The sequence below is a fragment of the Orcinus orca genome, chromosome 12 (assembly GCF_937001465.1).
Source record: "Orcinus orca chromosome 12, mOrcOrc1.1, whole genome shotgun sequence".
Lineage (NCBI taxonomy): Eukaryota > Metazoa > Chordata > Mammalia > Artiodactyla > Delphinidae > Orcinus > Orcinus orca.
Genome location: NC_064570.1, coordinates 86,425,326 through 86,449,865, shown reverse-complemented (window position 1 = coordinate 86,449,865; position 24,540 = coordinate 86,425,326). Strand labels below are relative to the sequence as shown.

At 31.1% G+C, this 24,540-nt stretch overlaps 1 protein-coding gene across 2 annotated transcripts in view; it reads right to left on the bottom strand.

Annotated features, from left to right (window-relative positions):
* Nucleotides 1-24,540, bottom strand: part of EYS (eyes shut homolog) — a 1,673,869-nt gene that overhangs the window by 1,505,538 nt on the left and 143,791 nt on the right. For both annotated transcript variants that reach the window (XM_049695235.1, XM_004282511.3), the window contains exons 8-9: nt 18,213-18,376; nt 8,378-8,638 (exon numbers count right to left, since the gene is read on the bottom strand). In XM_049695235.1, coding sequence (XP_049551192.1) covers nt 8,378-8,638; nt 18,213-18,376 — 425 coding nt within the window. The remainder of the gene's footprint in view (nt 1-8,377; nt 8,639-18,212; nt 18,377-24,540) is intronic.

Sequence of the window (24,540 nt, the reverse complement as noted above, 5' to 3'; positions counted from 1 at the left end):
CCCGCCTGCATTGAGCCTAAGCTCTGCAACAAGAGAAGCCACCACAATGAGAAGCCTGTGTAATTGCAATGAAGAGTAATCCCCGCTCGCCACAACTAGAGAAAGCCTGTGCGCAGCAATGAAGACCCAACGCAGCCAAAAATAAATAAATAAATTTATTTATTTTTAAAAATGCCTAATGTTGACAGATTGTTTATGAAGCAATAAATGTGGATTACTCTGTAGTTTATCATAATATATTTTAATAATTCACCTTTCTTTGTGTAGCATTCATACTGGAGGTGTTCTATTCCTAATTAAATGAAAATGCAGTGAAATATTGTTTTGAAAAGCAGGTTAAACTTTTATTTTCTCTTTCTTTAAAATGTGTGTACTCACTGTCAGCATTTGATGTTTTCTGAGTGTGTCTTAGGTCTGGGCAAATTGGAATAACTTCTCTATGCCATATCTTCTGATGTGACACAGAAGATATGTCAACCTTTATTTTTCTGTTTAAAGATCTCACTAACATTAATGTACTCCCTTGAAAGAAAAGTATTTCAAAATAATTTTTGAAACTCAACATTCCTATAAAAACACTAAAACTAATGGTTGTTTGAAAAGTTATTATAGACCTTCAGGTCTATAAATATAAATAAATATAAAATATATATTATTTTATATTTGATAAATATAAAATATATATTAAATTTAAAACAACAAAAGGACAAATTGGAAGATTGGATATACTGTCTGTGTCATTTTCTAATACATTATTTTTGGCCTGAATCTCTGAAATATGACTCTGCAATCATTTCATTGTTATTTTTATGGAATAGTTGTACATTTTTTAAAATAGAATTTAAATTAAAAAACATCAGTTTCTTATTCATGAGACCAGCTCAGGATTATCTTTAAATTGTAGTCAAATAACAGAATATAGAGAAGTCACATCATTTTCCAAGGAATATAAAAACAAAATATTTTTTCCTCTGTTAAATTTCTGGCTGCTGTTTTATAATACTTCTTAGATTTAGTCAGCATTTCTGAAGCTTGTGCAGATTAGAAATCTCTTAAGAACTGCCCTGACAGCAAGAAAAGCCCTGTTATCTTCTATTCATAAAAATGATTATTTTGGAGAGGCACTTTCCTTCAGTAGCTTTGGAAGCTTGTTTATATAATGTAATAACAGAATACGATTTTCAGAGAAATTAGAAAACTACAAAAATATAAAGAAATTATGCAGTATCTACCCATATGGAAATTAATAAATAAAAGGAAATTCCCTAAATACACATATTCAGAATATTACTGGATAATCAAGTTGGATATGAGTGCAGAAGTAACTTGGTACCTGATGGAAAGATAATGTAATTTGAGAACTACATCATTTAATGTATAATGATATGCAGAAAAAAAAAAAGAAATAAACAGGAACAAAAACTCCCCATATATGGCTGGAACTTACACATTATTTATCAATATTTTGGATGGTGACCAAATTGTCATCACTGGCTGCTTTGGCTTCTATCCATCCTGAGGCTGCCTGGATAAAAACAAATGCTTCCTGGGATAGCAAAGCAACCAGGTAGTGAAATCGAAATTCTGAGCCACCTCAAATATTCTTCCTCACCACTTCCTCACTATGCCTGTTGATATTATAAACACAGAAAATATCAAGTTAGAAAGTATCAAAGTATTATAAACACAGAAATATCATTTTTCTAACTGTAACAATGTCATTTTGATACCTAAATCTGTATAAAAATATACATGTTTATCTCAACCTCTGTTTTCATTTACTCTCATTTGGTGTTTGCTCAGTTGCTAAATAATGGAAATTACTGTACTCTAGTCATGTATCACACTTTCATATTAACAATGAGGACCTGTGGATTATCTCAATCTCTGCCAATTATAGACTTCTTGCTGTCACTTGCTGTTTCTTATTTATGGGTACCTTGCCTTTCACAGGGCCTTTTAAATCTCGGTTTCACCCCATTCATCCTTCGGGGCTCAGCTCAGATAATATGTTCTCTAATCTCACAGGCAAAATTATTGACTACCCCCCAAGACAGAGTCTTCACTGAATTAAAAAAAAAAGTTTCTATTTATTTTAAATTAAAAATTAGGACTCAGAAACCCATGGAAATATACATATATTTTCAAATTTTTAAAATTAATTTTTATTGGAGTATAGTTGCTTTACAATGTTGTGTTAGTTTCTACTGAACAGCGAAATGAATCAGCTATACATGTACATATATACTCTCTTTTTTGGATTTCCTTCAATATTGATAAAACTATGTTATCGATGTACTTAAGATTCATTGAAATGAAAACCAAAAAAAAAAAAATCTTACCTAACAAGTACTAATAATTCTTTCTTTCAAAGAACTAAAAGTGCTTTGAATGAAGAGAAAAGAAAAATACCAAAATAAATTATCAATAACATGTTACCTATTTATGTTGGGTAGTTTCATATTGAAATTGGGAAACAGTTTTAAATTCTTTGTGATCTTGAGCTTTTTGATATTTAAATAAGGTCTGTAGTTTTGTGTTATTTTTGTTTGTTTGTATGGCTGCTGCTTTGTTAACTGGTTTATTGTCGGTTTTTAAATTCACTGGGAAAATGAAAGGTAATGAAATTAAATAAAGCCTGGAAGAGTTAAAAGAGTCTTATATTCTAGTAATATTACCGCATCCTGTTAATGTGCTGGATTTCTCTTGGAAAGCTCAAGATCCCTTCAATATTTCATAACAGTAATGTGAGCAAGTAGACAAAAGGGAAATAGAATGCCAACCTATATAATGGAAAAATTGAAAAACAAGTAACGTGCTATATAGAGATTACTGTCTCTGATTGAAACAGGACCAAAAACTATTTTTCCTTCAGCTACTTTGGCCCAGAGTGGGTGATGTTCATGCTTATATTTTTATGCCATTTTCTTTTGAATACTCCACGATATACAAATGAAGTCAACATAAATGGTATATATATCAATACAAATATCTCATGTGTAAGATGAATATATTGGGTCATTTCTCTTGGGAAGTTAATTTGCATTGCTTCTGATGAAAAGCTGTTCATCCTCCTTATTACAAGATGGTTATTTTAAAACACTTTGATATAAATGTTTGACCTTTGAGAATCAAGTTCTTTTGGAGGAAATCCCAGATGTGCATACAATTAGAACCAATGTTGAATATCTAGTGTTGGCAGGTCACTAATTAAATTCCTGAACATAACCTTTTTCTTCCTGAAATACAACATTTAGTAAATTATTTTATAATTATGCAAACATTGTTTGCATAATCTATACATTGTTTTGTATAGATTTTGCATTTTAATGAGTTAGGGAAAATCACAATTTAAAATGAAATCAGAACTTGAAAGAAAATTCTGGAGCTAAAGAGCTGCCATCCAGTCATAATAACACAGGCTACTTTCACTGAGGCTGCAATTCCTTTGTCATTTTAAAAGTCACATATTTTCTGTTTAATTATGCTTTTTTTGTCTTTTTTGGAAGAAGTTTCAACATAAATCCGCAAAGGACAGATAAGAATCTTCCAGAGTGAAGAATATCTGTCTTTTTTCCATAGCATTTTCTTTATTATTACCTCTCAAATATGTTTCTATTGCTCTTATTTGGTTAGATCAGGCTTCAGGAAGCAAAAGTCCAAGGATCAATGTAAGCATAACTATTATTCCCCTATTATTAATAGGACTAAATATGTATTAATTGCTAAATGAGAATAAATTGTTATGGGAGAATAATTATCTTAAAATATTTGAAGTTTTGGATTTGTTAAATATTTTGACCCATCCCCATTTTTTCTGCTTTTTAGAACATAATCAGTATACAGAAGCCTCAAACTTAAAATATGATGGAATTCTATAAGTAGAGACCTGGAGTGAATGGCTCAAATTGTGGCATAAATTGTGTGAATCATTTGATATCTCAGCTGTCTGAGCCTTTTTCTAAATTCTCTGTGACACGATATGTTTTATAAAATAAAAAATAGGAATATAGGAACTGATAAACAGGAGTCAAAGATATTATAGGGTTAGCAATATCATAGGAAGGATAGATAGATAAATAGACTTACAGATGATAGATACATACATATACATATATGTGTTTGTGTGTATATATATATATATATATATATATATATATGCTCAATATAGCAATATAGCCATACAGAGACATACAACTTTAAATACATTACTGTAAAGATATTTAACTTGTAGTTACAGTTCCTTCTTTCATTTAACTCATTTGCTTATCCCTTACCATAAAACATCTTTTAAATATAAAGGTGAACTAAAAATACATTCAGACAAATAGAAAATGGAGAATTCATCCCAGAAGAAAAGCTGAAAATGATATTCTAAATAGTAATTATCATGTTTGGTAAAAAGGAATCTGTTGGAAGCTTGGAGATATAGGAAAGTAATAAAATAAATAAAATGGCACAATGTGGATAAGTATAGATAAGTATTGAGTGTATAAAATTATAATAATAATGTCCTGAATAGTTTTAAATATATGCAGAACAACATATACAAAATATGTAGATATCTAGAGAAGGTTAGATGTGGTTCAAATAGTTAAGGTCTGTGTATGGTCTAGAATGTGGTACAAGTAATGATTTTTATTAAAATATGGTAAGGTAATTAAAAATGTATAACCCATAAGGTAAGCATGTAAAGAGTAGTGAAGGTATGTGTAAATATAAATTAATATGGGGAAATGGAATGACAAAGTATGTAAACCCATTTATATTTACGTGTAAGTTTACATCTATGAAGAAATATAGGAGAATCATTCCATCAAAGACACACGGGAGTCCGAATTACAAACTGAAACATTTTTGTTCTTGAATACTACTTCCAAATATTTGGATTTATTACATCTGAAATGGCACCTAAAAATCCTTTTCTGAAAAACTCCTAGGATTAGTCTTATCCCAAACCTAAATCACAGAAAAAGAAATTTTAAAGAATATTCACAGACAATATACATTATGTCTAAATATCCAAGTATTATTCTTATAAGAACTGTTATATGCTAAGCCAATGATAGCAGATAAGTCATATGAATCCAACACTCCTTACTTTTGTCCTGAATACATGGACTACTAACAAACTACAACACTGTTTCTGCTTGACTGTAGGGATTTTTCTTAGCCCCTTTCCCTTCAGACCCCCAGTAGCTACCTGTAATCCCCTACAGTTGGGAAAATTGTAAAAAGATGATTTAACTTCTCTATATACTTCCAAATAAAATAAAAAAATATACCAAATAGCAATTATCGATGACCCTGTTCTGTGTTAATGATGCAGTGACTGGAAATTAATAACCAAACAATAAACAAAATTGCCAAGTAACTCAGAAAGCATAACTTAAAATGCCATATTGACTGATGGATGAAATTGGAAATCAAACCTTAAATAACAGTCTACTTAGAAAACACTGCAAAAAAATTGCATATCAAATTTCTAGAGTACAAGCAAACAATACCCCGAGTAAAATCTCTAGCCTCCAATTTTGCATTACCAAATAACAAAGAAAATTTGATAATTTGTAAATTACCTAAAGGTTAACAAAGAAATAAAAAGTAAAGAAAGCAAAGAGCAAGACATTGGAAAGTTTAGTAAAGCTAGAGAAAGGAATTCTATAATTAAATGTATATAGTATTAAATTCAAAAAGCAGAAAAAAACTTGACAATTGTTAAATATATGAATAATTTCCTTGAAAATAAAAATAATTGTATAAACTCTATTCTAATTAGAAAGAAAACACACATACATATAAAAATCAGAATAAAATTAAGAAATAAACATTAATTCAGATAAAATTATTATTTAAATGCCAATGATTTTAATAATTATCTCAAGTCACATAAATTAGTAAATTGACTCAATAAAGCCCTGGAAAGTGTAAGAAGTTTAGAGAATAACTAACCTTTCTAAGAGTAATAAGCAGAAATATTTATTTTGTTGATTGGTTGGTAAACCCTAAGGAACTTTTTCATCCTTTCAAACCAGTTTATTTTAAATATTTCAGAGTATAGAGTAAGAAGAGTTTTCCACATCTTTGCGTAAAATAAGCACAAAACTGTAACACTGAAAACAAATTTTCTAGAAACACACATAAACTTTTAGGGGGTGATGGTGGTAATGGGACAAAAATGACTGGTTCATGGGAGATGAAGCACAAAGCAAAAGAGTAATCATGATCTTGAAATGTCCTTCGGAAGTAAAGCACAAGCAACTGACAAAAGTTTTTAACTAAATATTTTTAAAATAAATAAATATAAACACACATAAAAGTCCATTATTGTATGTCTATACAAAAGTATTTAAAAATTATAAAAGTAAATAAAAGCAAATGTTACTCTATCAAATGGCTATTGTGCCATATTATTACTTCCCCCTTTATTTCTATTTAAAATGTTTTAAATTGGAAATGGAAAGATTCCACCTTGTTTATTATCTACTTAATATCAAGCCAACACCATGTGGCATGGAGACACAAAGTCTCATGAAATTCAGGAACAAGAAGATGACCATTTTTACCACTAGCATTGTACTTGATCCTAGAAATTTGACCAAACAGTACTATAAAACCAATTAAGTAAATTTTTTAAATCTACCCTTATTCGCAGATAATACTATTATCTCCCTGGAAAGAGATAAGTGAAACTGTCTTTATAAGAACTGTGATTAAGTAAAGACACATTTCCCAGAAGAAAAAAAATAATAATAATGAAAAGCCTGTAAAAAGTATTCCAAATATAATTTCAAATTTTAAATACTCAAAATTTTTTATTACTCCATGAAATCAAAATCAAAATCAGATACAACTTTGTGTTTCAGATTGGAAAAACAATCAGATGGGTATGGAATGTTTTTATTCCCAGCTGGGAAGTAAGTCATATGAATTATTTTTAGTATATACCAATGGTAAGTACTATATAATGTGTGGTTTAACTATATGAAGAATGTGTATATAATATATATTGAATGATCATATAATGGATAACTGTAATATTCAGTCTTGAAATATAAAATAATAGATTGCTCATTGATAATGTGTATACATATACATAGGTATATATACATATATACACAAATAATTAAAATACCAAATTACATTTTCTCTTAGTAATGGTATTAGAAGAGTTAAGTTTCATTCTTTATTCTATTTTATGTATAATTGCTGATTAACATTGTATTTTCACTGAATTCTCAAAGATACCCTATGTGATAAAAACAGATGAATATATGTATATGTTTTTTCTAAGTCAGATACAACTATTTCAACAGCACTAGCACATTTTATGCTATCTTATTTTTACTAAAAACATGTTTGAAATGTGAAATGTGAAGTAATGGGAGAAACTTTATAGCAAACTTACCAGAATTTGTGCACTCAAATATATTTTCATCCTTAAAAAGCTAATCTGGATGGCCATACGTTTATTCCAATGATATCATCATTTCCGTTTTTAGAACTTATCTTTTTAAACTTCCGCCAAAAGCTTCAGCATATTACTTTAAATATCGAATAGGGAAAATATTTTTTTCATTTTAAGATGGAAGTCCAAATAGCTTCTAGAGTTGGGTCTGCTTAATAAAATGGGATATTATACTGCATGACAATTTTTTCATTATTTTATTTAAAGTTAGGTGTGATTTAAAAGTGACAGTTATGTTTTCTTCCTGTATTGTCTCCATACTGATTTTTATAAGGCAATTATAATAAATAAGTTTTGAAATTATTATGAACATCACTTCAATGTAAGACCAAGCATAAAATCTCAAATAACATAAATTTTAATGCTTAATCTCTGATATTTTTGTATCAAAAGCTGCCTTTTTACTAGTAGCCCCGGTGAAATTTGTCTTCTATGATTTTACAAAGAATATAGTATGGTTGTGATTTTATGTTTTTATTTTTTAGTCTTATTAATGTGAGGCCATTAAACTAACCTCAAAAATACCGAAACAAAATTTTGCTTTTAAACTAGGAAAAATTTGGCACTCAGTTTGCTTTGGCAGCCAAACAGTAGGTTGAAGGGTGTACTGAAGCTGTTTAGGCACTATTATTGGGAGGTTATGGTTGCCTATTTTCTCTTCAGACCTTTGACATGTACATTATATTCTTAGTGGTGCAGCCTGGCCTTAGCATCTTTATTTGCATGAGCCAGAGCTGTGTAGTCAGCCGTGTAATTGCCCAAAGAAGCAATCCTATTATTCCAAGGGAAGATATTTTTACTTTGCCAAATGAGAAAGCAAGCTACAACTGATCATTAGACACATTTGAGATATGTTAAATAAATGTATTAACCACCTTATCCACTAGACAATTTGATTTCAAGAAATACTTGCCTGTAAATCCTGGGAAACATTTGCCAAAGAAATAGCCATGTAAATGTGTACCTGTTGCTCCATTTTTGCAGGGCGCAGATTTACAATCTTCAGTTTCTATTTCACAGATGTGTCTTTCACATCTTTGCAGAGAGCTACAACTGCAGGTGTGCAAATGGGTCAGGCAGAGGCCTTGCACTGACGTGCTTTGGTTTCCTAAGCAGTCATCAACATTGAGTATACCGACTCTAAACATGTGACCAAGAAAACAGCTGCATCTGAAAAGCAAAAAACCCAATTAGTCATATAATTTAACATGTTTAAATGATTATCGCATATTTACTTAAATCCACAGGATGAGGACATATTAAAGAAGGTTGTGTGGTGTACTTTTAAAATATTCTTGTAGGAAGTGTCCATTCTTGGCAAAATTTAATTTTGGTTATCGTGCAGAATGATGCTTGAAAAGAACTTTGGCAACAAACAGATCTAGACTCAAATACGGGTCCTGCCACTTAACTGCTATGTGACTTGCTGAGGTGAAATGACGGTGCGTGTGTGTCAGGATTTTTGCGAAAATGCGCTGGAAATTTCTCTAGTGTGAATGCCTGAAAATTATGACAATTTTTGGTAGTAGTATAAGTGCCTGACATTACGCTTTTGATTACCAAGGCCTTCATTTCAAAGACATTCATCTGAAATAAACACACTGCCAGCTACACAAGTACATAAAAAACCAAGCCAAGCCCCCAACACCATGAAATTTCCCATTTTAGAAAGCCCTGTTTGACCTTGATAAATAACCTTTTGTGGGGACCCTGCTTTTCCCTTCTTGCTCTTTAATTCCCACGTTCATGTTTTAAATTCACTAATAGGATGAACACTGAAACCACTAGGCATCCCACCCTGGACCCCAGTAAAAGCAGAACCCCAGGTCTTCTGTGTCTCTTTACCTGAGCTGTGACTTTGCTGTGTGGCCCAGGAGTGCCATCTACCCTCCTCCACAAACTATGGTAATAAAACTTGTTTGTCAAAGTTCTCTGATGGTTATTGCTGAGGTGCATCTTACAATCATGATAAGAACCACAAGGGCCAGTCTGGTGGCCACATGGGTTCCAGTTGGGGAAATGTCTGTGAGGGCTGCCACAGGTAGTGCAGGCCAGGTGAGGGCCCCGGGCATTCCTGGACAATGGCATCACTATTGATAGGCTGATCCAGCATAAAACAAGTTTGAAATATTTCATCTCATGCCTAAAACTAATGGGATTTAAATTAATACTAGGTTCTATTGATAGTATTCATTCATAAGTATATGTTTGCATTGTCTATGTGATTGGCATTGACCTAAATGAGGTAATGCTGATGTGAACAAATTTCTGGCTTTATCTCAAGGAAGGCACCCTCTGCTTACCCTAATATTTATAACTCTAATAGGTTTTATTGCAAATGCTTTAGTATCTCAGTTTTTTAGTTGCCTATAGTGTACATTCTCTGAAGGCAGGAACAATAGCTGTCTTATTCCCTCTGAATTCTTATCACCAGTATATATGCTAGTATATGCCAGTTCCTAGCACAGAGAGAAGGACCCAAGAAACCTTGTTCAATGTGTAATGATTGAATAAATAAATGAGGTGCTGGAAAGACACTCAGAGTTTTCAGGGGGTGGGGAAGGTGATAAGTAGATTATTACAATATCTCTGAGGTTGGATTAAGTACAAATATTCTGGGAATTATTAGGAGAGGAAATTAACCTATCTTACATGATGGGATGATGAGGCAGGAGGAGAGTTATTGTATAGTGTGTGTGTGTGTGTGTGTGTGCGTGCGTGCGTGTGCGTGTGTGTGTGTGTGTTTACTATTACACATAATGGATTATTCAAACTCAATCTTTCACTGAGTGCAATTATTCTTTAAAGGTATAGATGAAGGGCTTCCCTGGTGGCGCAGTGGTTGAGAGTCCGCCTGCCAATGCAGGGTACACGGGTTCGTGCCCCGGTCTGGGGGGATCCCACGTGCCGCGGAGCGGCTGGGCCCGTGAGCCATGGCCGCTGAGCCTGCGCATCCAGAGCCTTTAAGAGCTATATTGGAATTTTTAAATATCTATCTATATTTCTTGAGTACATGAATGCAATTCATTGAGTCATTTTAAATTTTTTAAGTATAGATTTCAATGATGTTGAAAATCCTGATGAGACTTTAATAGCATGCACACAAAATTAATTCCTATGGTAATTTCAATTTAGCCAATATTTTCTAGTAGTTTTTAATGTGGTTTTCTCTATTTCAAGATAATTGTGAAATATAGTCTGTGTTTCTTGTAAATTATTGAAAATATCTATAGGTTTCATGGTGAGAGCCAGATTAGCTATTAACAAAGGAGGAAGGTTTTTCTGAAGTTAGAGAGATAGTGGTTTTTAACTTGTATTTTCTTCATTTCATATACACACATCTTTTGAGTACTTCAATTATTTATTAAGTGTATTAAACAAATATTCTTGGGTCTTCTTTATATGCTAGGTATCACCTTAGGTAATGTGGATTATGAGATACCATTTTAAAGATTATAACTTATATAATATACCACATTTATTCCTTTGGATATTGCATATACGTACATATAAGTCATAAGAAAAAGAAAGCATAAGGCGAGAAAGATACCTAAAAAATGCTGAAAATTTTTGGTCTAATTTTTTTGATTTTCAAATATCCCTTGCCAACTATTCAAAGGACACTTAAAATAATCATATAAACATGATAATGAGTTGAGAAGAACAATGTCAAATCACTCTGTTATTATTAATGAAAATTAACCTACTGAACCTAAGTCATTACACTCATAAAAGTATATGATGGTAGGCGTTTGGGGCCATCAAGAGTGTCAAAATTCAGTTAGTTTAAACCTTTCTTCTTGTCATTGTAAAAAACTTGGCCATTTGATGCAGTTTGCCAAGGATCACTGAGATTGTTAATGGCAGGCCGTATAGTGAATGGTTTGATATATTCAATGCACCAGGCTTAGCTCTAATTTTTCTTCTCTAACTTATTTTATAAATGATTTTCTCTTTTATATATAATTATAATAAATATATAAATTATATATATATAACTTTATAAATAATTTTTATTTATAAATAATTTTCTTATCTGTAAAATCATCAGTACTAGATCTACTTCATAGAGGAGGATGAAGTATATTAATTACTGGGCAGGTTACTCTGTCACCAGCTATATCAAATGTGCTTATGTTTACCTGAAATAAAGTTATAGAACACAATTACTCCCCTTCAATGACCTCTCACTTGCCACCCCCTATGACTCTGTAAAAAAAAAAAAAAAAAAAAAAATTCTAGGTAAACTCTAAACTGTCACATGGCTTATAAGTCTGTCTATATCATGCCTGGTTTAATCACATTTTATAGATTAATTATTAATAATGCTCATTCACTTTGAAAGGACAAAGGAACACATTAGTTGAAAGTCTGTATGTTGAAAGTATGGTCTCAGTATTAAATATTGTCATTTAATAGTTTTATTCACCATTTAGGTTTTTAATAGAAAAATAATCTAGAAATAGAAGACATTAAATATATTACTTTATGTATTACTCTGAGTCCTAAGATTATGGTCCATATGTCTTATATACAGCAGATGCTCCATTAATATTGTTTTACTATGTAATCATAAAACGTATCTTAAAATTGGGTGAGGCTCAAGAGAAAGGTCATCTTAAAAGTTCTGAATAAATAGCTTCAAAAAGTTCATAGTCTTAGAAGATAATTTGAAAAGCAATGCAAAAAAGGTTAGACATATAAAAAGCTATCTAGATATTATGGACTAAAATAAAAATATGGCCCGGGTAGCACAGAATCATCTAACATGCATAAAAACATTTTTATTATTTGACATATGAAAAAAGCATGAAAAGTCATAGAGCCTGAAGCTATAATATAGTCAAACTTTGACTGTATATGCTTAACACCATATTGGTTTGCTCCCAAAAGAGAAAGAAAAAAAAGAATTGTGTATACATTAGCTAAGTTTCAACCCACACTATAGTTGAAACTTAATTATACAAAAATGCTTCCTTTAATTAAGTTTATTATAATTAATTTTGGCATGCATATGGACAGTATAATAATATCTATTTTGGAATTGCTTAAATGAATTAAGTAATGACCTCTATATCATTTTATTATAAAGCTTAAGGAAACAAGGTGATATTTTCCAGTGGACAATAAAGAGTAAAAAATATATCAGTGCATGTAAATGCAATAGTCAAAAGGATCCAGCCACTAGAGAAAACGTGGTTTACTGCAGCGGTCCCCGACCTTTTTGGCACCAGGAACCAGTTTCGTGGAAGACAGTTTTTCCACGGACAGGGAGGTGGTGGTGGGGATGCTTCAGGCGGTAATGTGAGCAATGGTTCAGGCAGTAAAATGAGCAATGGGGAGCGATGGGGAGTGGCAGATGAAGGTCTGCCCACTCTCCTGCCACTCACCTCCTGCTGTGCAGTTAAGTTCCTGCCAGGAAACCCCTGGTTTAGTGCTACCATTTAGTGCTACCAAGACTAATAAAAACCAAAAATACATGCATACATACATACACACAAACAATAAGCCACTTTTATATATAGACCAGTTTATTTTTCTTTTTCCAAAAGTAAAATGTAACACAAAAAACTTTTGCCTGGGAGGCAGCAAAGTTTGCATGTTAAACCAAAAATTAAAAATAAACAGAGAACAAGAAATTCATATCTTAATAAAAAGGTACTGATATCACGGTAGAAATTACAATAGTCTTAGAAATTAATAATCATAAGACTTCTTGGTTCAGAAATAATTTTTTAAACCACAAGTAAAATGTATTTCTCTGGCAAATTCACATAAACATATATTTATACAAGCCTCCTTACTCTACAGACATAGGTCTTGAAGCTATATCTGCTTTTATCATGGACTTTTAGATTTTACACTTTGAAATAGGACTCTTGCTTATGACTGAAAAATAGTGTTTTTGGTTATACTTAGCATTACATGGACAATGTGAAACTCCTAAAATAGACTGTAGAGAAACAGGTTTAATTTAAGTTTCCAGAAAGAAAGCCATAAAATTCAGTGCTATAAAACAAACTACTTGTGTCTTTAGAAAGTGAAACTAATAGTTATTTTAGTAGTTTAAAAAGATATTTGCTTTCTAAATGAAATGAAATGACCATGAGATGTGTTCTGAGGAGAATATTAATTTACCTATGGATGGTGCATTATTTGATCTCATTTCCACAACATTTTGCACAATGTTTTCTAATTAGGGAGTGCTCAATAAATGTTTGATGAGTGTATGAATGAATTGATTTCATTTTATTATATGTCTGGTAGTAAGTAGGGATTGGTGACTTGTGCGTAAGCTTGAAGCTTCATACATGCGTTGGAGCCATGAACACTTCAGAGTCTTTCCTGGTTTTCTGAAATTATGATCCCATACTTAGCAAAAACTATCTGGAAGTCCTGAGGGACAAAACTTTAGTGGGATTTTTTTTTTTGTCCCCATTAAGTTTTTCCAAATTCCCAGAAAGTATTTTTGAACATTTTAGGGCAAAAATGTGGTCAGGCTCAAACCTGTGTTAAATACTTCATTTATATTATACACTTTAAGTTGTACTATTATGAAATATATATCAGTAGAAAAATATTTTTGCATGAATGATCAACCACCTGTTAACATTATTGTTGTTATTTTGTTGTTTTGCTAGTGTCATTCGTTTGAAAGAAATCCTTAATTTCTATTACAGTACTATAATTGTTTGGCTTTATAAGTTGTACCTTGTGAGTTTAGTTTTAGTTATTTTATTTTTAAAATTTTTTATTGGCATATAGTTGATTTATAATGTTGTGTTAGTTTCAGGTGTACAGCAAAGTGAGTCAGTTGTACATATACATATATCCACTCCTTTTTTTTTTTTAGATTATTTTCCCATATAGGCCATTGCAGAGTATTGAGTAAGTTCTCTGTGCAATACAGCAGGTTTTATTAGTTATCTATTTATATATAATAGTGTGTGTATGTCAATCCCAACCTCCCAATTTATCCCTTCCCTACCATCCCCTCATAACCATAAGTTTGTTTTCTACATCCGTGACTCTACTTCTGTTTTGTAAATAAGTTCATTTGTACCCTTTTTTTAGATTCCACATATAAGTGATAGCATATGATATTTGTCTTTCTGTGTCTGATTTACTTCACTCAGTATGACAATCTCTAAGTCCATCCACGTTGCTGCAAATGACATTATTTTGTTCTTTTTAATGGCTGAGTAATATTTCACTGTATATATGTTCCACATCTTCTTTATCCATTCCTCTTTTAATGGACATTTAGGTTGCTTTCATGTCCTGGTTATTGTAAATAGTGCTGAAATGAACACTGGGGTGCATGTATCTTTTTGAATTATGTTTTTTTCTAGATATATGCCTAGGAGTAAGAGTGCTGGGTAATATGGTAGTTTTATTTTTGTTTTTTAAGGAACTTCCATACTGTTCTCCATAGTGACTGTACCAATTTACATTCCCACCAACAGTGTAGGAGGGTTTCCTTTCCTCCACACCCTCTCCAGCATTTATTGTTTGCAGATTTTTTGATGATAGCCATTCTGATCAGTGTAAGGTGATACTTCATTGTATCAATAGTGTAATTTTAAAAGTTCTCCATTTCAAAATCATGGAGATATTTTTCTACATTTCTTTCAGTTACATCATATTTTTGTTTTTCCTTTTAACTTTAGGTCTCTGAACACATTCAGAATCTGATCCCAAATAAAGTATAAGGTTGCAATTCAGTTTTATCTATGATCTAATAGTAAGCCATTTCCCCATTACCCTCTACTAAAGAACCCTGTGTATTCTCATTAAATTATGGTAAATTTCTGTTACCATAAACAGAGCGAAACACAGAAAACATGCATTTATATTACAGAATAAAGGATATTTTTTATAAAAAAAGATCCTGAAAAATAATTGTTTTTTAAAACAAATATTTATTGATCTGTACTTGTGTCATTTGTGACTGACTTCTTTACCACAGCATGTTTTCAAGGTTCGTTCACGTTGTGGCATGTATTAGGAATTCATTACTTTTTATTGCTTGGTAATATTCCATTTCATGAATGTAATGCATTTTATTTTCCATTTATCATCACTTGATAAACATTTGGGCTGTATCAAATTTTTGACTATTATGAATAAAACTTTACAAACTTTAATGTAGAAGTTTTTGTATAGAAACATATTTTCATTTTTTTGAGTATCTACTAGTAATTGCTGGGTTTTATGGAAATCTATAACTCCCCTTTTCAAAGTACCTGCATGCACCATTTTATATACCAACAGCAGCATACGAGGGTTCCAATTTCTCCAAATCCTCACCAACACCAGTATTTTCTATTAATCTTTCTTTTTGATCATGTTATTGATAATAGAGGGTATAAAGTATTATCTGGTTTTTAATTTTCATTTCCATTATTTTGTCATTAAATAAGTTAGTTGTGTTTTGTCTCTCTCTTTTTTAATTTCTTATTAGTTTGAAGGAAGAAGTTCCATTGTATCTTCATTTTTCTTTTTATCATGAAGGGGTGTTGGATTCTGTCAAATGCCTTTTTCCTCTGCATCTACTGAAATTATCATATGTCTTCTTTTTCACCTTTATTAAATTGACATGACATATTACATTAATTGATTTTAGAAAGTTAAACCAACTTTGCACTTCTGTGATGAATCCCACGTGGTCGTGGTGTATAATCTTTGTTATATGTTACTGGATCTGCTGCATACAATTGTGTTGAGGGTTTTTGTGTTCAGATTAATTAGACATACTGGTCTGTAATTTTACTTTCTTGTGATGTCTTTGATTTTGTTATCAATGTAACACTGGCCTCATAGAATGAGTTGAGAAATGTTCCCTCGTTTATTTTTAGAACAGTTAATAATTTCTATTATATCTGCTTTACATGTTTCAAGTATTCCCCAGTGAAGGTATTTAGTCCTGGATATTTTTTAGTGTGAATCTTTTGTTTGTTCATTGAATTCATAATTCAAACTTTTCACTTAAAAAAAATCTATTTAGATTTTCTGTTTCTTCTGGAGTGAGTTTCAATAGTTTTTGTTTTTCTAGGAATGTCTCCATTTCTTCATAGTTACCTAGATTTTTGGATATACAACTGTTCATTATGTTTCCTTATAATCCTTTTCCTTTCTGTAATTTCAGAAATAATACTCTCTTTATCATTCCTAATTTTAGTAATTTGATTATTCTCTCTGTCTTAGTATAGATAAGGATTATTCATTTTGTTAATCATTTCAATGGATAGACGTTGGTTTTGTTGATATTCTCTCTTCTTTATCTATACTCTATTTAATTCATTTCACTCTACAGTTTATGATTTCCTTCCTTTCTACATTTTCCATCATGTTAAATTAGAAGTTTAGGATATTGATTGAGATTGTCCTTGATTTTTACAGCTATAATTTATATTCTAAGCACTGCATCACCTACATCACATGGGTTTTGACATGTTGTGTCTTCATTTTAATTAATCTCAATTGATTTTCTTCTATTTTGATTTATTTTTGATTAATTGACTTATATGAATTGTGTTAATGATCACATTTTTGTGAATTTATCAAATTGTTTTTGATTTCTAATCTCATTTCAGGGTGGTCAGAAAACATATTAAAAATTTCACTATTTTAAAATATATTGCAGCTTGTATTAGTAAATAATCTATCTTGGAAAATGTTCCATGTGCATTTGAGCATAATGTTATTCTGCTGTTGTTGACTGGAGTGTTTATCTACTCATTCTACTTGATTTATAATGTCATTCCAATGTTCTGTAGACTTGACGTTCTCCTGCCAAGTGTTGTGTCCACCATTGAAAGTGCAGAAATGGAGTCTTCAGCTATTCTTGTTGAATTGGCTATTTCTCCCTTCAATTCAGTCAGTTTTTATTTCATGCATTTTGGGTCTCTGTTGTTAGGTGCATATGTTTATAATTGCTACATATTCTGATGGATTGACTCTTTTATCATTATAAAATGTTCCTTTTCTCTAATGAACATCTTTTCTTTTCGAGTCTATTGTTTTGATATTAATATAGAAATTCCAACTTTCTATGGTTGTTGTTTGAACAATATATCTTTTCTCAACATTTTACTTTCAATCTGTTTGTACATTTAAATGTAGAGTATGTCTCCTATAGACAGTATACACTTGTATATATCTAGAAATTATCTTGTCTGAAAAATCTCTCCTTTTCATTGGATTTTTAATCCACTTGATTGTAATGTTATTATTGATATAGTTGGAATTATGTCTGCCATTTCCTTTTTTGTTTTGCAGACATTTTATGCCTTTTTTAAACCTCTATTCTTCTGATACCACTTCCTTCTGTATTAAGAAAATATTTTTGAGGGAAAAATTTTAATACCTGTAATGCTATTTTACTGTACTGCTTTAGTTATTTTCTTAATAGTTGCTCTGCAGATTACCATATACATCCTAACATATCAGAACCTGTCACAGATTTAATTTCCCTCAGATACAAACTTAATTTTAATGTGATAAAATTATTTCTATATAAGCCTATTCTTTATCACCCTCATTTTTGTTCTATTGTTATTTATAATATATAATACACATTGCATAACATATAATAACTACATATGTTTGATGCATGAATACAATTTTAAACAAAAATAAATACTATTAAATATTATTAAATATTTCAATCATGGCTTATCAGTATAATTATAATATTTTGATAAATAGGTGATATTCTTTGTTGAAATGATGAATAAAATACCTGGATATATTAATTTCCTCTTCATAAATAGCTTGTTGACACCTACTTCCTTCATAGTCAGTTGTGTTTTCCAGACACATTTTGCAAAACCATGTGGAAGTACATAGGCACCAATATCCCTTATCATCTTCTTTAATCAACCAACTACATCCATTTGCACATATCTATAAAAAATAAGAAATAAGAATTTTGTAATTGTCCATTATATACTAAAATATTACAATTATTTCTGTTTGAATTTCTTATTTTCCCTATGTATTAAATCCATGTGTTCTTTTAGCAAGGATAAAATATATTCACTTTTAATTTATATTAAAATTGTTCTCAACAGTCAAATTCACTTCATTCTCAAATTATAACAGTAATACATAAATTGTAAAAAGTTACATAGATCAATATCCACTATAAAGTTGTAGAAATTTTTTAAGCTTTTATTTATTCAAAATTTTATAGACATTGCTAAACTGTTAACTGTTATGGTAGAAATAGCATTATATTGAGAACCATATCCATGGAAAACCTGTTTCCTTTATCACTAAATAGCTTTTTCTCCTTGAGTGAGGTATTTGGATCTGCCTTTGAACTGACTGTAACATTTTATTGCATCCCTTATGAAAAATTAATTAAGTAAAATTTTAACACTTTATTTTATATTTGCATGGAAGTCATAATTATACCTAGTCTTAAAAAAATTACCACTTTAACTATTTTTAGAGATCTTACACAGATATGCCCTATAGATTTACTTGAAAGAATTAGGCAAACTTTGTCACCAGAGAAGTGCACATCTTATGGAATGCTTAAACTCAAGCATATCCTTTCCTAGGTCTCAGAAGAGAGTTCAAAACACAGTAGAACTTTGATAACTTTAAAAAAAAAATTTCCTCTGAATATTTCCATGTTTTCTTTATGTTTTTTTTTTAAGTCCATTAAGTTATTTCCTATCAGTAGCAATACAATTAGGAATTTGGTTTTGCAGTGTGATCCTTTAATGACAAATTAATTATTTATAGAGTTCTAGTCTCTGTTGGGTAAGCATTAGATGAGAATCTGTTTTCCATTTTTTTATTCGGAGCTGAAGTCAATTAAGAATTCTAACTCCACTAGGAAGGAGAACAGGTCTTTGACATGGACAGATGAGGTGTTTTTCAAAAGCTATTTACACTTAATCAATGACTAAAGTATTATAATTGAATTTACATGTTTTCTCTATGTGTTTGTACTTCAGAAAATCCTTATCCCTTACTGAGTGCCTAACCATTCCTACATACAGAGTATATTTGCTGTAAAGTTTCTTAAATTAAAGGAAAATTGTTATAATTGGTTTACAAAGTTAAATAAGCTCTTACATATAAAACACCAGATATTAGCATTTAATGACACTATTTTATTATTCTCTCTCTCCATATATATGTGTACATTATATATATGTATATACATAATATATGTTTATATACATCTGTACATACATATATATTCATATTATTAATTTTATTTTCTGAAATTTGTGATTGTATTGCATTTTATCCTCAATTACTTTAATGTATATTCTTATAAAAACAAGGATTATACTTTTTCATTACTTCAGTAGTATTATCAAAGTTAAGAAATTAACTTTGATTTTAATACTATATTTTGTAACCTGTAAACTTTATTCAAATTTTGCCAATTCTTCTAATACACTATATAAAAATACAATATGTAAATTCTTCACTTTCAACACAACTAGCAAATACAAAGCACTAAAACTTCAATTACTCATAAGTAACATATACATAAACACCAGTAATTAATAGTTGTGTTTTTTCTCCCTGTTTGTCTGTACTGTCTTGTAGAGATTGTATTGGAAATTTTGGATTTATATTTAAATTTTCCATTATCTTCTTCCATTATCCCATTTACCTTGGAAGTCCTCTTAGTTGATTTGCTTTAATTCTAAAAGGAATATAATTTAATTAGTCTTATTCTAAAATCTAATTTGGCTTATGTTCTGTACACATACACACAATATGTTTTCTTGATTTCTTGGTATAAGTTTTTTTTATTTTGTGAGGTATTAGTATTATTGTACTGTAGCATGCACAGTCCTGTTAAACTGTATGTACAGTCTGCTTGTAGCGAGGAAATTTTATGGGTTTTCAAATAAGTAGACGAGACCCAGGCTGCACTGTCCACTGTGACCCCTCAGGAGAGAGCCACTTTGGGTGGTTATCTGCTTCCTGTGACTCAGACTCTAACCCTCTGTCTGTTACCGCAGCTCTGACACTCACTGCCCCACCTGTAACAGCTGCCCCATCTTTCCTGTTTGATTGTTTTTCTTGTTTCCTGGTCTGGTCAAGAGTATACAGATACATCCAGTTAGTCCATGAAAACTTGGAAAAGAACAATGCTTCCCAGGTACTGGGTAAATACAGAGATTTTGTTTGTTTGCATGTTTTCAATATAGTTTGGGATGATTCAATAAACACAAGAAAAAAAAGTAGATATTACCAGCTAATCACACTCAAAGCTTAGAATCTGTGAGGCTTCATGTAAGCTTAATTTTTGATTTATACTGAAAAACACAAAAAACTTCATAATTTGCTATTTTATGCTGGAGAGAAAAATGTCATACACTAAAGAATCATTGTATATTTAGTTATTAGAAATCTAGGCCACTAATACCAAAAAAATCATGACAAAACAATGTTTTAACAACAAAAAATAATAGTGCAGAATTCAGACTATAGCAAACTAGTATTTCCTATAATTATATGCCTTCCTTTTTGGTTTATTTTCAAAATAATTTATTACTAGGATTTAAGAAAAACTGAAAGAACCAAATGAAAACGTGTCTAATTTCCTCAACTATGTACCAAAAACCACACTATCCTTTGTCTAAAAATTGTGATATGAACACCTAAATTGCATTTAAAGCTTTGTTAAATGCTTTCATCATATGCTGATGGTAGTGAATTCTTTACTGCAATTCTTTACTGTATCTAAAAACCATTAAGTAGTTGCTGGCACTAAGAAATATTTAACTTGGTATTTCAACGGGGTTTCTTATCTATTCATAGCCTAGTCTTCTACCAGAGTTTTAGCTTTCTATAATTAAACTTAGAGATAAGAAGAGATCTCTCAGAAAAACTTATAAGACAGTAAACTCTATCAGTGGATACTTACTGAGTTGAATCAATCTTTCACATGTAGGGGAAAGATTTTTCGGTTTTTCAATATAAAAAATCAAGGAATCTACTTAAAAGGAGTCCATTAACCCTCTGAAATTTTATGAAAAACAGTGTGCTTGTGTGTACATAAGCTATCGTGAGGGAACTGTTTCCAGCTTTCATCAGATTTTCAATGAGCATTTTGAGCAAAAAAAGGTTGAGATCTGCTCATGTATGCCTATGATTAGAGTAAAACCTATAACTACAAATATAAATTACCCTGGAAATCTCAGTGGTTATACATAATACTACATATAATAAAAGTTACATTAGCAATTATAATTGTATTATGATATTTGTAATTAATAATTATATTATAATCAATTATTAACTTGTGTCATTGTACAAAATGCCATCATTAAAAAATACACAAAAATGGAATGATATTTTATTTTATTCTTAATATTAAAACTTTTTATTTGAGGCAGAAATGTAATAAAATTTTAAATGTAACCTGTGGATGATCTTTCCTTTACAAGGAGAATAGAGGGAAAACAAAACTTCCAGAATTCCTTTTTCTGGAAATTCATTACTCCTGATGCATATATATTACAGAATATTACTACAAAAAATTAACTTCTGCTGGATAGAAGCTACATGTATAATATTTACAACATACTTTTGAAAAATGTTTTTCATATGCAAGTAAACAACTTTATTTAAATTTGCTGTCATTTCATGGAATATCTTGTATGTTTCTATAAATTATTTTGTCATTTACACATTATATTAGTAAAGTCACTCAGCAAAGGGATCTAATGGGGAGAAACTCTAAGGCCTAATATATGACACATATTTTACCATTTTTTGGCCCTTGTTAACTAAACAGATATGCAAAGAGAGTTCAGGGATAGGACTGAGCGACTTTTCTTTATCATAATATGCAGAAACTTGGATTCTTAGAAGAGTATTAATCAAGTAAAAATTGCACTGGACAAAGTTAAACAGGCAAGAAAGACTCTATTCATGACCATTGCAATAGAAGAGAGATGGAACTCAACTCTGCTGAGACAATACACATGTATGTTTTTAAGTACTGGCATGAGCTAGTGGAACAGTACTGGAGAAAATTAAGTAAGAGACTGACCAACGAGATGTGTGGTGTACACTGAGTTATTCCTGAGTTTGCAAGTGTTTTCCTCTGTGAGTAGGCTAGGCCTTCTGTGTTTGCTAATTATGCCCTTAACAGAATTGTTTGGTGGTCTTTTGGAGGGTCAACAGTGAACAAACACAACATTCTGCAAGGATCCAATTAAAATAGCCTCATTATCAAAGCTCAGTACTCTAGACTGCAAACAGTACCCTGATCTGAGAACACTGGATTTTCTTCTCTCCTACTACGACAGTAACATAGGTACATACAGGTACATTTTAGGAATTTTTTGATTATGTATTCCAATTGGATCTAAAGAGATGAAATCTCTCTCTGTCAACATCACTTCCTCTGGGGAATCTGTGAGAGTATGGTTAGGTCCTGTAACATCATCATCTACATGATGTAAATGAGTGATGATTTCAGATGGTCACATCAGTCTACATTCCGTGAACAGAATATTCCTTGAGTCACCTTTTCAAAGTCTTCAAAGTTTTTTTGGCGCTGAGCTGGGACCAGCTTCTCTGGCAGGTTCTGGAGATGTAACACTGCACAGATGCCTGATATGTTTTCTGGGGTCCATCTGGTGTCTCTGGCCTTAACACAAACAATCCCCCCTTCCTGTTGTAAGTCATGGGCATCTCTCATTGTTATAATTTCTCAAGGACAACCTGCAATTGCAGTGGTCACTCTGGGGGAATTCTGACATGAACAAGATTGTTCACTTGACAGAGGCATTAGAACAAAAAGGGAAAAGGTCTTGGGATCTGTGTCTCCCATGTCTAACAGAGAGATTACTGTTTAATGCACAGGAATGTGTCAGGTCTTAGTTGCAGCATGCAGGATCTTCATTGAGTCATGCAGGATCTTTATTTGTGGTGTGGGCTCTTCATTGTGGCATGTGGACTTCTCTCTAGTTGTGGCATGTGGGTTCCAGGGCGCATGGGCTCTATAGTTTGCGGCACATGGGTTCTCTTGTTGAGGTGCACGAGCTCAGTAGTTGTGGTGTGTGGGATTATTTGCCCCACGGAATGTGGGATTTTAGTTCCCTGACCAGGGATTGAACCCAGGCCCCCTGCATTGGAAAGTAGATTCGTTATCACTGGACCACCAGGGAAGTCCTGAAAATAGTTAACTTTTAACAATCATGACTGTATATCTGTCTGAAGCTAGCTTTCCTTCACTTCTTCTTTTTTGTTGTTTCTTCCTTGTTTTTCTTAGGAAAATTTTAAATTAATTGATCATAAATAATTTTCTATAATTATATGTACATTCTAGGACTATTGTTCACACAGTCAAAAATACAAGGAGAAGAAAATGTTTAACTGTGTTATATTTGTGTTTTCCTTTTGTCAAAAATTTAACAAAGCAGAAAAAGTGTACCTGTGTGTGCAGGTAATTTAATTAGTCTTTTAGATGAATAGAGCACTAGGAGCTTAGAGTTCCGGCATGAACTCAGAAGTCTTGATTTTTTTAAATATGTGAGCACAGAGGTTTATTTATATTAAAAATAAATCTTATGTAATTTACCAATAACTAAAAGACTCCTTAGGCAAATTAGAACAATTTAACTTTTAAAAAGGTGTTCTATTATTGTTTCCCCAGATTGTTTATAATTATAAAAATATGAATTTGATGTAATTGAAATTGTATTTATTCTTTGAAATTTTAATAATGAATATAATTTAAACTGTTAAATCTAATTCATTTTCACTGACTCTACTACACTGATGTACTGGAGTGTTTTATTGATGATACTGCAAATTATAAGAACTTAACATGATATTGTAAATTACAATTTCCAAATCTTTGGAAGACCTTACACTGATACTAAATTGAATTAATAAATTATCTTTGGATACCTTAATAATTTTTAAATAAGAAAAATAAACAAATATTGATCTCTAAATATAGTTTTAAATTACCATTTTTCTTATAGAATGGAAATTAAAATGTGCACATGTCATTAACTGATGTATATTTATGTTTATATAGGTATATTTATGTTTATTTTGACTAACAAAAA